Source organism: Ceratosolen solmsi, unplaced genomic scaffold (assembly GCF_000503995.2).
Source record: "Ceratosolen solmsi marchali unplaced genomic scaffold, CerSol_1.0 scaffold6, whole genome shotgun sequence".
Taxonomy (NCBI): Eukaryota; Metazoa; Arthropoda; class Insecta; order Hymenoptera; family Agaonidae; genus Ceratosolen; species Ceratosolen solmsi.
In genome coordinates this window covers 13,357,421-13,373,389 of record NW_011948414.1, presented here as the reverse complement: position 1 = coordinate 13,373,389, position 15,969 = coordinate 13,357,421, and the positions used below count along the sequence as shown (strand labels likewise).

The 15,969-nt window shown below is 28.6% G+C and overlaps 1 protein-coding gene across 1 annotated transcript in view; it reads left to right on the top strand.

The window, feature by feature from the left end:
* The window catches only part of dlg1 (MAGUK family member discs large 1), a 47,777-nt gene that overhangs the window by 27,590 nt on the left and 4,218 nt on the right, over window positions 1-15,969 (top strand). The window contains exons 11-17 of the mRNA XM_011507476.1: window positions 1,983-2,085; window positions 3,159-3,203; window positions 6,881-6,988; window positions 8,440-8,589; window positions 10,626-10,798; window positions 12,467-12,576; window positions 14,385-14,476. Of these exons, the coding sequence (XP_011505778.1) occupies window positions 1,983-2,085; window positions 3,159-3,203; window positions 6,881-6,988; window positions 8,440-8,589; window positions 10,626-10,798; window positions 12,467-12,576; window positions 14,385-14,476 (781 nt within the window). The remainder of the gene's footprint in view (window positions 1-1,982; window positions 2,086-3,158; window positions 3,204-6,880; window positions 6,989-8,439; window positions 8,590-10,625; window positions 10,799-12,466; window positions 12,577-14,384; window positions 14,477-15,969) is intronic.

Genomic DNA, 15,969 nt, shown 5'->3' with positions numbered 1-15,969 from the left:
TTTATAATAATTAGTCGCACGCCCTAGCGGATGCTTAGGTAAGTACTTAAGTGGAAGGGCTATAGAGATATACAGTGTGCAAATTTTGTTAGATCGTTTATTATGGATTATTGACAATTACATTATTAATGAGTTGAATTCGCCTCTCAGGAGAGTGTAAACTATGTTCAATCAAAACGATATCGCTGCTGATCTTGTAAGGATCAGCAATAGATTAAACACACTTCTTGGAAAGGAGTATGAATTATTTATGTAATTGAGACCTTCTAATATTGTAAGGACTAGCAAAGAGTTGTGCATACTCAATTGGAGGGGGTATGGCTTAATTATTGTAATAGTTATCCTTAATAGAGACTACTGGTATCCCTTTGTGATAAGGACTACTTCGATACATTGCTTCTTGTAGTCGAATATTTTCTTGTAATGCAGTCAGCACCCTTGACTGCTTGTCAACTATTGCGCAATCGAGAATTGACGTGTATTCCTTGTGTAATGGCTTCACTGAGAGAGTGTGATTGAGTGAGTAGCTTCTGACAGACTAGCTCATGGCTGAATCGCCCCTATCTTGCGTTACGATTGCTTTAAATATCCACGCTGTAGCTTAGTTAGCTGGCAACAATGAAGGTGATTGTGCACTTCTTTTTCTTCAGATATAGCGGTTTTTTCCGGATGTCCAAGGAGAGTGGGGGTTTTCCCAGAAATTATAAAGGTCGGGGTTTTCCTAGAAATGATAAAATTCGAGAGATTCTCAGAATCTCGAAAAAATAAATATACATTTTATTAATCGATAACATAATGACAATGAAAATTATTTTCAAATATTAATATGTGTAAAATGTTATTCAGAAAACATCACATGATTTTTCAATATAAATACAATTTCATAAGTACTAGTTGAAAGTAACAGATTTCATTTTGATTAATCTTAGTACATTATATATTAACAAAACCATTTTATTTTGATTTTTTTTTTAATAATGGAATATAATTTTATACAAAAACTGAATAAAGTTTCTAATTTCATTAATAGTTAATTAAAATAATTGCATATGTTTAGGTAATATATATTTCAACATCCAAAATACCTAATGGTTAAATATAAATATTTACAAAGCTTTATATACATATTACATTCAGTAAGAAAACATTCTATACAGTATAAGCAGTATCAAAGAATAACTAGTGCAATTTCGATATTTTATTTGTAGAACAATTCTATAGAATAAATTACTTATAATATCGTAATATTAAAATGCTTATTCAGTTACCATAAGATTTAACATATTTCAAATAATCAAATAATTTCAGAAGTTAAATCAATACGGTAATTTGTTAATAGATATGGTCAAGAATTCTGGTAATTATATAAAAACATTTTGGCTAAAAATCAGCGGGATCGAAAGTTGTATTCGACGAAGTTACTATTCACATAAGCATATTTATGATAGGTTACTTATAAACAATTATTTTCACTTTATAATTAATTTTCATAAAATTATCAGAATTATTTTTATTATGGAATTCACATTGATATTTTGCTGATTTTTTTATTTAAAAAATACATAATTTTCAAATTCATAGTATTTAGTACTTAAAATAATGTATTTATCTTGATTATAAAAGTAAATCTTTCATATAAATATTTTTGTTGTATTGAAATAGTAACAAATAATTGTATAATGTAAATTATATTATGCAATATTATTTTAACAATTAAAATAATAAATATTATAGTATTTTATTTTAATCGTGAAAATGAAAATTGCATTAATACAATACAAAGATGAATTAAGCAAAATACGTTAATGCTCTTAGTTTTCAATATTTAAATAATGTATTAAGATAATGTATAATAACATTTTTTGTTATGAATTTAACTTGGAATATCACTAAGCATTAAAATAATGTTTAATTTATTTATATAATAAATTTTATTACCACCGAATACTAAAAATAAAATTTTAATAATTTTTAAATTTCAGCAGAATGTTTTAGATAAAAGGAAAAAGAATTATTCGTTTAGTCGAAAATTTCCATTCATGAAAAATAAGGACGAAAAGTTTGATGATTATTCTCAACAAGAACGTAAGTATTTTAAAAAATAAATTATTTATTTCATAGAACTGTAAATTAAAAATTTTTAATATTTTAAATATAAAATAATAATAAGAAATTTAATTAATTTAATTATGCAATAAAGAATTTATTGATTAATTATGTTATTACTTACATGGAAGATAATTGTTTTTATTAAATCACAATTAATTTCAAATTCAATCCGTATAATTTATAATATATTTACAAATAATTGTTTAAATTTAAATTTCATTTTATTTATTTTAGAAATATAAATGTATTTTTGTAAGACGTAATTTTTCCCTTTAAAAATAGAAAAGATAAATTTGTTGTTTAACTGTTAGATACATATTTTGCCAATGTTGATATTTAATTTTAACCATTTTATTTAAATAAGTTTTGCAAAATAATATTTAATAATACATTATATTATAATCATTCAATACATTATTTAAATATATATTTATTATGATAAGACAAATTGAGCAAATTAAGTGCGAAATGCCTTTTTAACGTGATTAAAGTATTAATTTTGTTATTATTATGGATTAGAATTAAAACAAATATGAATTTAAATTACATGCATCAGTTTTTTTATAAATTTGAATCCACATAAAATATTGTTGTGTTTATAAGTTTTCTTAAGATACTACTTTCATACTTGTAGATTTACAAATACTTTTACATATAGTAAATGTAATTTAAAAAAATTTACGTCGTTAAAATCATAATTAATTTGATTATAATATATTAGTTTATATATAATTATGGAATTACGAAAACATGGGCATAAATTAAATATACGTAAATTACATTTTCTCTGTACTTACAACGTTTCTGTATGATGTACTGTTATTTTTCCTTATTTTTATTTTTAATTTATCATTTTCAATTGTTCAAAATTTAAAGAAAAATATTTAAGTTGAAATGAACAAATTTAGAACTTATTAAAACGTACAAATACTTGCATACTTAAGAAATAAAAAGCTTTTAATAAAACTAATTTACTACGAAATTTATCAGTATTTTGATTGCTCTGTAAATAATTTGTTATATTCTAAAATTCCTTTTTCTTCTTATAGAATCATATATGTTATGTTACACACAAGATGATGCCAAAATTGAAGGTATGTATTAAATTATAATCAGTAAGTAACCATAAATTTAGAAAATATATTGCTTTTGAATTATAATAATTTCAAGCTTTTATTTGTAAATAAATCTATCAATATAATAAAGTTTTTAAAAAAATTTGGAGTATAAAAGAAAACAGATATGTTTAATAAGCTTATCGATAAATTCTATAGTATAGAAGTTAGGAAATAAATTTCTTGTATTATTATAATTTCGTTCTTACAGTAACATTCAAAAAAAAATTTCATAAAATGTCTGTAATCGGAAACATATCTACGACGTATTTATCATGAAATTTAATTACTCGTCAAGTTTCTGCCAATAATTGAAGTTATGTATGTTAAGTTACTAAAAGTGTTTAAATTACTATTATTAGTATAATTAGTATAATACTAATACTATTGTACTAATTAGTATAATAAAAAATGTTAAGACTTACTTTATTTGCATAAAATTTTCTTGTCTAATTTCCAAACAAATTTGCAACTGCTACTTAAATAAAAAAATGTATGCTCTGTTAATCGAATGAAATAATTACTATTCAGTAACCTTTAGCAGTATACTTATAAATGGAATATTAAAATTTTTATTAAATTATATATAAATTTTATATTAATATTAATTATATTAATAAATATTTTACTGAATGTAAACTTCAAAACATAAACATTTATATTAAATCAATAATAAATATTTCTAACATACTTCATATTACAGCATTACCTAGTATACAGAACTTATTTCAATTAATTTAATACCTTAAAATAAAAGAACATTTATAAAAATCAATTTTAAACTATTTTCATTTTTGCTAATAGCACAACAAATAATCGATTTTATTTAAGTTATAATATATATATATATGTTTGGGATTGGTGCACCCAACAATAAAAATTTATTTCATGAAATTTAAAGTCATTATAATTCGCAATATTAGAAAAATTCGCTACGAAAATTCACGATAAACGTTAAAGCCTTTGCCTAAGAAAGTCCTGAAATATATCCGTATAGCAATTACGCAAAAGCCTCAAGCCGGCCAAAGCTTTATTTCCGAGAATTTGACAGAATTTTCGAGAATTGAAACTCTATGGGTACGTAAGAAAGCTTCGGCACAGTAACACTAAAGGTATTAGTGCCAGATTCTAAATATCTACGATCATATATAAAGAGCAGTGCACATCGAAGAAACCAGTCGTACAGTGCAAGTCACACCTAGTAAAAGTTCTATACGTTTGTCTACGGGAATCCATGCAAGATACACTCATTTGTTTATATTATTTATTGCTGGCCAGCTAGCGGTATGCCCCCCACAACTTGACTCTTGTCAGACCGCTTTGAGGACACCGGTATAATCTGGCATCTCCAGCAAATTATTTATATCATTTATTATTGCGGCTCAGCGCCGACATTATCGGTAAGTTCTCTGCAACTTAATTATTATCAGACCTATGAAGAGGACGCCGTTTAGCCACGCGTCTCTCGTGAAGCTTAACTCCCAGAATTACTGTTACGTTTCGCTGATACAATAAAAGCCTACAGTACAAAAAGACCAGGTTGCGACAACCTCAACAATTCTCATTTATGCATTAATCTCTCACTCATTCCCCCTTTCCAGCATTAAACCGGTGGTACGGTCTGATCCAATCAGCTTGGTCTCCTGATCATCCGAGTGGCTGGAATTCCAAATAATATATAATCATTTTTATAGAAATATATAATACTGCATAAAACGATTACCTAATGTACACTATACTTCTACATATTTCATGCTAATCTAATAGCTACTAATTATGTTAAGCAGAAAAACAAATATATACAATAACATTTTTATGATTCTATCACAATTACGAAAAATTCTAAAATTGATATATGCTATTACTTATACACTGTTCGGGATTGAAGCAGTTTCAGCAGTTTTTAAAATTGGGAAATTTACAAGCTCTCGGACATTCATGTTCGTAAATACGACTTAGCGAATTTGGGAATTTTCCTATGCCTTAAATTCTAAGATTCGATAATATTTCCGCATAGCAACGCCGATGAATCTTCTAGAACCTTCCAAGGCTGTATCTTTCGACGCTTCTAGAACATTCCAGAGCTTCGTTCTCTGAGGTCACTATGATTTTCGGCATATTGTGAATATTTAAGAGCAGCTCGGCACGCGACGCGCACTGTACTTTTAACATCCAATCAGTCACAACGCACCTGGCTCACGGTGTTTTTACTATCTACTCAGTTATCAATTATAGCTCACTGTAATTCTACACCTCGCTCATTGATCTGTTATTATTAATCAGTGCATTTTCACATACATATAGTATCAGTTTTCACTTGTGACCACACGAATCGCAGCCCCATATCAGACAATCGATTTATAAAACATACGTGCATTATTATAAGAATATGCTGCAACAGGTTAGCAATTTAACAGTGAAGCCATTAAAATTGTAATCAATAAGGTGCGCCAGCCACGAAGCCATTCAGCATGCACTGTCGGTAGTTCATAAGGTACATCCTGTTATTATTTGTACAAGCTAGTCATCCACGCTCGAATTACGCCACGTATAAGGCCTGCACAGGTAACGCTACGGTCTCTCAGGCCGACCAGGCCGGAGATCGTGCTTTCACCCCCTACATGTAATTACATTGTCAAGACTATAATACAACCAGTCGAGACAGGTGACGAAATACGCCCTCTCAAGCCAATGAGGCTAGAGACAGTACGTCCCCCCCCCCCGCATGTAATTACATTGTCAAGGTCAGACTATAGATTCTCAAATAGTGGGCTATAACTATCTATTATTATATCCTTCTGTCCTCAAAGGAACTGTTTATGATTTAATCTTTTTGCGTGTGACTAACTCTAATATTTCCATACTTCCTTTGGAGTATGGTCGACTTACGTTACAACTACCGCTGAGAATACCGTATTCTCTCCTATTAAGTATGCTTACTCTCCCTACGAAGCCTAATTGATTACCATTACCACCTTCCCATCAGCATAAACTCAATACTCAACATCCACAGCAATTTCCATAGCATCAACGACAACCAAGGACACAAGGAAGCACCCTCATTACTGCATTAGAATACTTCTCTCTCTCTCTCTCTCTCTCTCTCTCTCTTACTTGAAGCAACCAACAAAACTGCAATATTCTAATAATTCATAAACCAGAATAAAACAATATCTTCATTTAAAATATATATTACATAATATTTTCAGCCCTTCCACTTGTGCCTTTTCCTTCTAATCGCTACGGCGAGAGACTAATTCACTGAGCTATTGCATTGGCAGATCGAGCCACAAAGCAAACACTCAATTTCAAACATACACAAATGAAAAAATTAGATGTCAGTAAAAATTATAAAAATTTTCCAAAAAGTTTATAAAATAAAATTTATCATAAAATATAAGATGCAGAAATAAATAATTATCTAAAATAATAAAGTATAAGCTTTACATTTTTCATAATCTAAAGAGTTATAAAGAATTATTGCTTGTGTACTAAAATTATATTTATATTAATTCTGTTAATTTGAGTAAAAGAAAAACATAAAATTTTCTTTCCGAAATTATTTTATACGTATAATGTATATTTTATGCATCCTCGCTTTCATTCATAAAAATTTTACATACTAATCATTATTCAAATGAATGCAAATGATTTAGATAATGGCAGCAAAGAAATTTTATATCGTGTGGAATTACCTTATATGGAAGAATTGACATTAGTTTATTTAGAAAAAGATGATGATGAAGAAACCAATCAACAATTATGTAAGTATTAAGAAAATTTGAACAATATTAATTAATTTTAAATACTGATGTAGAACATTAAGTAGAAAATAGTAAAAACTTATTCGCAAAAATCTTGTCTGTGGTAATTTACCAAAGTAGATACTTTATTTCATTTAGCAATGCAAAAAATCATTATAAGAACATTATTTTGAAGTAATAATTGTAAAGTATTATAAATAAGCAGTAGTTTTTCAATTGTAAATATTTTTATCGTTTTATGCACTAAAAAATAAATGTTAAAAATCATCATCTGGTGTTTAAGTAACATCGACTTTATACAAATAATATACATGTAAATCATCTACTGTGTCTTCACACAAAGAGTTACAAATAATTCAGTGGTGTAGATATAGGAAAATTTCATATAAGCCAAATCATATAAGGGGTTCCCATTGTAGAAGCAAGTGTATTACAATAAAAATTAGAATTTTCAATGAATATTTATATTATCAATTTCGATATTAAAGATAACTTTTAATAAAATATGAGCGAAATATCTTCGCTTTCTCTTTGATATTATTTTTTTCATTTTTTACATTATAAATAGGATTAAAATATTCTATACACGCTATGAAGTAAGTAAATATATAAGATTTACGGATTTCCGATTTTATCTTAATTATTAAAAACGGGAAATTATAATAATTTTATACTCGTGCCGAATTTATACAAAAACTTTTAGTTCAAAAAATCAATGTTATAGTTTTTTTGACAACTACAATAATATTAGCATTTCAATTCAAAAATATGTGATGCTGTATCGCAGATAAATTATCTATACGCTAAAATTAAAGTATAATAGCTTATGAAGATATGATGGTGATATTAATCGTAAAACTATCTTATCATATCTAAAATAAATTTTTTTACATGTGTACAGTTATATATATACAGACTTTACAAGAAAACAACTTGAAATACTTGAAATTTCGACAAATACTTAAAAAATATATAAATGGAAACAAATCTAATCATATAATTATAAAATTTTATGTATTATATATTAATTTTTATTTACTTTCTTTTGAATAGATAAAATAACTAATAATACTCTTCAAAAATTGCAAAATTTAATTTGAAAAATTTATCTAAATTTATAAATTACTTAATTTTTATTTGTTCATTGATACAGTTGGTAAAATCATTTACAAGGAAAAATTATATAATAGTAATTCGTCAAAATTTTAATAATTATAATATGGACATAGATTTATTTAAAAAAAAAAACAATAAAAAATTTAAATATATTTTTTGTAATATACCAAAAATTGATATCTTAATATATATACAATATATTAAAAATGTGTATTATAATTTAAAATATTTTGTATACATTATAAAAATTTAATTATATGTATTTAATCATTTTTATTTTAATTTGATTATATTTTTATAAATAATTTTTATAATAATTTGATTATATAAATTAGGTAGCGAAGATAATATTTTGACATATGACAAAGTTAAAAAAATAAAAATCAATTATACAAGACCAGTTATTATCCTTGGACCAATGAAAGATAGAATAAACGATGATCTAATCACTCAATTTCCAGAAAAATTTGGTAGTTGTATTCCACGTAAGTATTTTATATTATATATTATATATTTTGTTTCTAAAATCTAAAATTAAAAATAACGTATAATTAATCGTTTTTTAATTTACATATTCATTCGTGTCTGAGATCAGACTAAAAACGCTTCCCTGAGATGGTGAAGGGAGGCTTGCTGGCAAGTGGAATGGACAATGCAATAATTCAATACTGCCTTTATATGAGTTGATTTTCCCTTTTATTGAATATAATAAATAACGAATAGTTAATAATCTATTAATATCGAATGAGTGTATGATAGAATAAATAGGTGAGAGTTTCTTCAGGTAATATGAGTGATGATAATCTTATAAGTGTATTCTTGTGGTATGGTGCGTGATTGACGCCACCGATTGCTGCTACCGATACGCTGGAGAGACCTGGGTGGTGGCGTTGGTATGTAACGTCACTGTTGAGGAGAATTGATGTCGCCGTTACCGTTACCGATGAGTTGGAGAGGCTTGAGTGGGGCGCTGGTGTATGACGCCACTGTTGAGGAGAATTGATGCCGCCGTTACCGCTACCGATGAGCTGGAGAGGCTTGAGTGGGCCGCTGGTGTATGACGTCACTGATGAATGGTAATGATGCCGTGGTTTTGGTATTGCTGCTTACTCAGTTCACGGAGTCGTGTGTTAGTGATTCGGAAGAACGTGTGTAATAACGTAGCTTACGTGTGTGGAGTCGATTTCAGTTGTATTGATGGTACGTAAGGACGTGTGTAATAGCGTAGCTTACGTGTGTGGAGATAGATCGTTGTGTATTGGATGTGACCTCTATATAAGTGGTATTTGACTTGTAAGAAAACGATTTATGTCAATTTAAGGCGATCTCTGTGTAAATGGCGTGGACTTGTAGAACAATAATTTAATCTTGATGATTGCTTGATTGAACTAGTAGAAGGATGAGACCGTCATGTGCAGCTCCTTGAATATTCTTGTATAAACAAGCTGCGTTGAAATTGCATAGGTGATCGTTGCTAGGCTGATATTTGTCGCGACGTAAACAGGGCATAACCTCGTAGAGTTCATTTGTTATTACTTTTGGAATTATAGTAGTATATTCGAGTTTTTCTGTTATAGCATTCTTTGAATTCGTTAGTCAGTTTTTACAAAACAAATGCTCGCGCGCTCATACCTCTCCCACTTTTTATTTTGCTTAGAAACTACTGCAATCCGTAACAATTCGCTTTAATAATTTCTTTTATTGCTATGTAGATTATGATTTATTAATATTTTTTATAATTAATATTAAAATAACTTATATTCAAATATACTACTTTGATCAAGAAAAGTAAATATAGTGTTAGATGATGTTCTAGTAATATTTCAGTTCAAGTCAAGTAGTTTTATTTAGAATAAAAACTTTTTAGTATAAAATAGTAAAAACAATTGAACAAAAATTGAGAATATAATTGTAAAAATTAATTGTAAATAACGATATTTCAATATTTAATATTATTAATATCTATATTAATATTAATATATTATTAATAATGTGGAAATTTATCTTGGAGATTCAGAGAATCTCTCGAATGTTATCATTTGGGGAAAAATCCCAATGGATATCATTTCAAGGAAAAACCCGAATGGTTATTATTTTGGAGAAATGATTCAACGGTCATGACTTCTAAGAAAAATCTCCAACGGTCGTTGAAGGTTCGGAAAAGCCAGTACATCCGAAATGATACAAATGTACAATCACCTCCATTATTTCTCGCACCACTGTCTTACCTATTGGTTCCAGAACCATAATCGGCTCTTTTGTTGTCAGCTATTAAAAAATCGATAATTAAAATTTCTGAACATAATTATATTTGTGCATCAATTACTATAATAATATTTTTGTAGTAATACATTGTTTATTTTAAAATTTTAATAAAATATTCGTTTAATATAAAATCAAAAAATAATTTATTTAAAATTAAAATATTATTTTATTAAAAAACTATATTATTTAATAATGCTATTAACAAATGTATTATAAATATAAAATTGTTTTATTTGTTTATATATTAATATTATAGATACCACACGACCAAAAAAAGATACGGAAATAGATGGGCGAGATTATTATTTTATAGTTTCTCGAGAAGACATGGAGCGTGATATTCAAAATCATTTCTTTATTGAAGCCGGACAATATAATGAAAACCTATATGGTACTTCTATTGCTTCTGTAAGAGAAGTTGCAGAAAAGGTAATTAGTATTGAAAATTTAGTTATTCGCTAAAACAGCATAAAATACTCAAGAAACAATTAAATATAAATGTATCATTACAGTACATACTTATACTTGTTATAATAAATTATATAATATAAAAGTAAAATGTTATTTCATCAATATACAAATAAGTAATTGTATAATTTGTATTCAAAATTTGACAAACATTTAATATCTTAAATACTTTGCAGAATAGTAAAGAATTAGACAATAGACAGTTTTAATAGTACTTAATAATAAGAATTATTTATTTTTCAGTCTATAACATACGTATGGTTTCAATGACACGAGACACAATGCATACATTGTTGTCAAGTACGCCGAATATTGCCTCTCGCGCGAGCTAAGCGACGACGCTTGACCAAGAAGTTAAGTCCAAGAGAGGACCGAGCATACACTTTTTCGATGTTATCATCGCCAAAACCTAAATTCTTTGGAAGTAGGAAAAGAGGCGTGCATGCCCAATCATGCTGCCCAAAAACCGTGCTCAGATTGGACACAATAAAAGGGGAAGGGATCCCAAGTGAAAACCATTGTTAGTGAATGTATTTAAGAGAGACAATTTCAAGATTTAATTACTCTCGATAATGTCATTATTCAAATAGGAAGTGGAAAGTGCCTTGACTGAGTCTACGATTAGTCTTCGTAAGTAATATCAACCAATTATCATCCGTCCGCTGCTCATGAAGTCGATCTTCACGCCAGTCAGCGTAGAACAAACATAATAGATTGAGGCTTTCTAACAGGAGAAGGCAGTGCGTAGAACAGCACGTGTTGCTAAGTCTTCGCGTCATTTGCGCGTACCCTGCCGACCTAACTTTATTCCTAGTTCGAGTCCTGCGCTAAAGAGGCCATTCTTCGCGCCATTCAGCGCTTATAGCAGACACCAAATGTGGTATTCTCTATAAGGTGTTAAGAGCCTTACGACCTCTTACTTCCCAAGAAATAACATTAGTGCACTACGCCAAGAGAGAAAACTAGAACATCCGATTACCTCAGGGTTAAGGTGCGTTTGCTACGATTAAAAGTGTAATCTGTTAGAATCAACCTTCGCTCATTTCGCGCCCACCTTGTCGACTATAACCTCAATCAAGCACGCGCTCATACGCACAGAGGGAGTGTCGACAAGCCAATTTTGGCGCCATTCAGCGCTCATAGCAGAAAAAACAAGCAGTTTTACTATAACAAGTATACACTTGGCATCGCAATCGTAATATACCCAACAAGAGTTTAACAATTGGTAACAGTAATAATAATCATCCCTGTATTTGAAAAAAACGTATTAACAACTACTAAAGAGTAACAACTAGATGTATTAATATTGAATCCCTTCCACTTGACTTAACATCGCTACCACACTATATCCCGTGGTCTCCGAGTTGTCAATGGTAACAATTTGTATCCCTCGAACCGGTCTTGGTAAAACGAGCTGGAACATCGGAACGGAACATTTTGAACAATATGTATACATGTAATGAAAGAAAATATTGATTTTTAATTTAAATTTGAATAATACTAATAATAGCTTCGACAGCTATTACAATAATGTTTTATGAAACTCATATATTTATTAATTAGGAATTTGCACTAATATTTATACATAATAATTAAATTTCAGAATTTTATTAACAATATTTATTTCAGGGTAAACACTGTATTCTTGATGTTAGTGGAAATGCAATTAAAAGACTATATGCTGCACATCTCTATCCAATAGCATTATTTATTAAAGTACCATCATTAGAATCTGTAATGTGAGTATTTCAGTAATATTTTTTTTAATTCTATTTTGCTTAAAATTAATGAATTAATTTTATAATATAATAGTACTGTTATTATAATGGAACAATATATAAAATATCAATGTTTGTTTGAGCTAGCTCGTGAAGAAAGTTTATTAAAAATCTCAAATTTTATAATATAATCTTATGATTCAAATTTATTTATAATTGAATCTACAATCAAAATTTAATTTAACGTATTGGATGATTTGAGATCAAATTGTAGCTAAAGAGATTAACGTTGATATAGTATCTTTAAAATAAAGTACAAAGATACGTCAATGTAGCTCATACATAATATTGAAGCTGGTCAATCTGTATACATCATAAAGATTAGAAGTTTTCAAAAAATGAGCATTACATGAAAAGATAATGAACAATGACGTTTATGATGAGATATATTTGGTAACGATGGTATGATATACAAACCATGAAATAGTGTAAAAATTGCTTAATAGGTGTCTCACTATACCAGTTCTCTCATATTATTGGTCACTCAGAAGAGAAATGAAGGATATCGAAGATTCCAATAATTTCTATGTATGTTAATAAAAATAGACAAAAATAAAAAATAAACTGATAAATCAAAGCAATTAGTAATAACTATACAAAAATGAATTTGTACTTTAAAACTAAGAGTACTGTATAATTATCATTAAAGTATTAATCTTATAATATATAGATATATAACCTTCGTTCTTATTGATATAAGTTTTCTATTCAACAACTATTATTTACCATTTGTTATTTATTTATTTCTATTGGTATCGTTTACTATTTCAAATGACTATTAAATATAGTTATTAATAAATATTAATTATATTACCATTTTTTAATTTAATACCAGTTGAATATTCGCTATTCTGGATTTGCTGCTTCATAGTACAATAATAGTTGGGCATTTTATATAATGGAATTATGCAGAAATATTTTACATCTATAATGATATTGATCAGATCTCTGTAAATATTGTAACATCTACTTTTACTACTATTACACTTCTTTAATTTAATGATATAAACCAGGCCTTTCCACGTTATAATTTCAGAAATAAATTAGTACTTAAAGTATGCTATTCTGATAATCCTTTTACAGAATATATATATATATATATATATAGAGAGAGAAAGTTATTTATTTAAGTATGCCGATAAAGGTCTACTTTTAAAGAAATTGATTTGTTTCATTAAAATACTAATGAATGTACTTAGCGCTTGGTCGATACTTATAAATGAGTGAACTTCGTATTATTGTAGGTTTTAATTGAATTTATTTTATATATTTTATAACTAAAATTATATCAATCTGTCTTACCTCGTACTTTGTTATAATATACAATTATTCAATTTATTTAAATTTTAGTTGATATATTTACTCGTTTTTTATTATATTTTTATTTTTAAAAAAATCATAAAATACGATGAATAAACAATGTAATAATATGTATCTATAAAAAATTTACATAACTATCAAAAATTAGATAAAATTATTAATAAAATATTTTTTATATAGTTATATTTTATACCCATTGAAACACTCCATTAATTATCGAAAATCTCAAATATTCTTATATCATTGTTACAACATCTGCCAGAAAATCTTCCAGTACCATTAAACATAAAGAAGTTATATAAACCAATGGTAATTTATATTACATTGCTGTATTATTAATAAATTATTACACTTTTCAATAATTGTTTAATAAAATATTTATACATCGTAACAATTATTAATTATTTGAGGAAATTAATTATATTTTGCATCAAATCTATTTTTTTCAGGAATATTAATAAAAAAATTACAGAAGATCAAGCAAAGAAAATTTACTATCGCTCTTTAAGAATAGAACAAGAATTTGCTGAACATTTTACAGGTACGAATTTTTTTTAGCATATCGTCAAGTATATGTTTTTCTATTTAATAAATTGTTTAATAATATATTAATAAATATATTCTTTTATTAAAATTAATTACATGAAATTATTTATTATTAAAAAATTTTATTTTTAAAAATTAGAGTATATCTGTATAATTTCTCAAATAATACTGATTATTCGAGAGTGAAAAGAAATCCCTCGAATTGTATTCATTAAGAAAATTTCAACGGCTATCATAAAAAGAATTCTCGAACGGACATAAAATCTGTGAAAGTCTTGCCAAGGTTGCTGGAGGCTCGAAAAAGGTTAGTACATCTGGAACTTACTCGTAAACAGACACTTTATTGCTCTTCGTACTACAGACGTAGTAATTGTTTTGAATGCAATAAACGACCCTTGCGACTTACCATCAAAACCCTGCGAGACTGTTTACTCGAGTATATTTTGAGGCTTAAAATTCATTGCAACCCGAAACCCGGCATGTACGACGTCCGATAATCTGCGCCGCACATGTGCCTTCAATGCCACCAGCAAGCATGTCATAAGCATGTACAACAATGTCAAGTACAACAAATGTTGCTGCTTGCATAGGGCAAGCGAAGATGCTTGACCAAAAATCACCCCCACCACAATGAGTCCCGGAGAGGGGCAAATCTTCCACTTCACACATTGCCGCCAGATATACTCCTTCGATATTCTCATTGTTTAAGCCTAATTTCTTATGAAGTGGGAAAAGGGGTGTGCATATTCATCATGCCGTCGAAAAGCGGCGCGCTCTGATTGTAAAACTAAGATCAGAAGCTCCTTGAGTGGGGACTCATAGCAAGAGGCTTTAAAGATGGGAACAAGGCAGCGAAAAGTCGCTGTCACAAATAACAAAATTGAAGCAACGACTAGCGGGGGCAGCCAAGGGATATCTCATGAAAAGTTCAGTTCGAAAGGGGCTATTCTATAGAGAAGCAGCAGGTCGGGAAGGAACTTTACGCACTTGTACGAATTGGTAAGCTAGTGACCAAAGTACTTGCGGAGATCCACTGACTAGAAGAAGATACATCAACCTTACTATTAAACCGTCGACAGGAAAACCGACCACACACGTTAGTGTTTGCTGCGTGTTTTTTGTGGTCAACTTGATGTTATCACTTCACATACAAGAGGGGCGGACAACCACGCACGTTCGTGTTTGTCGCGTGCTTTGTGATAGATCACTCAACCCAGGATCAGATCAAGGTATCACTGTGAGTACACTATCCGTGAAGCCTCATTATTTCTTGCTCGCCGATGCCGATGATCGGCACAACTTCATAAATAAACGATTTCAAGAGCATCTCGTGTAGTGACACCTCCTATACAAGAAGCTGTTTAAGAAATCGCATCTTCACATTAGATTCAAGAAGATTTTATAACACCCATATGTCAATAGTGTAATCAATTAGATAATAAAAGCATAAATAGACAACTCTCACGTCTCTTGCACAGCCCTTCCACC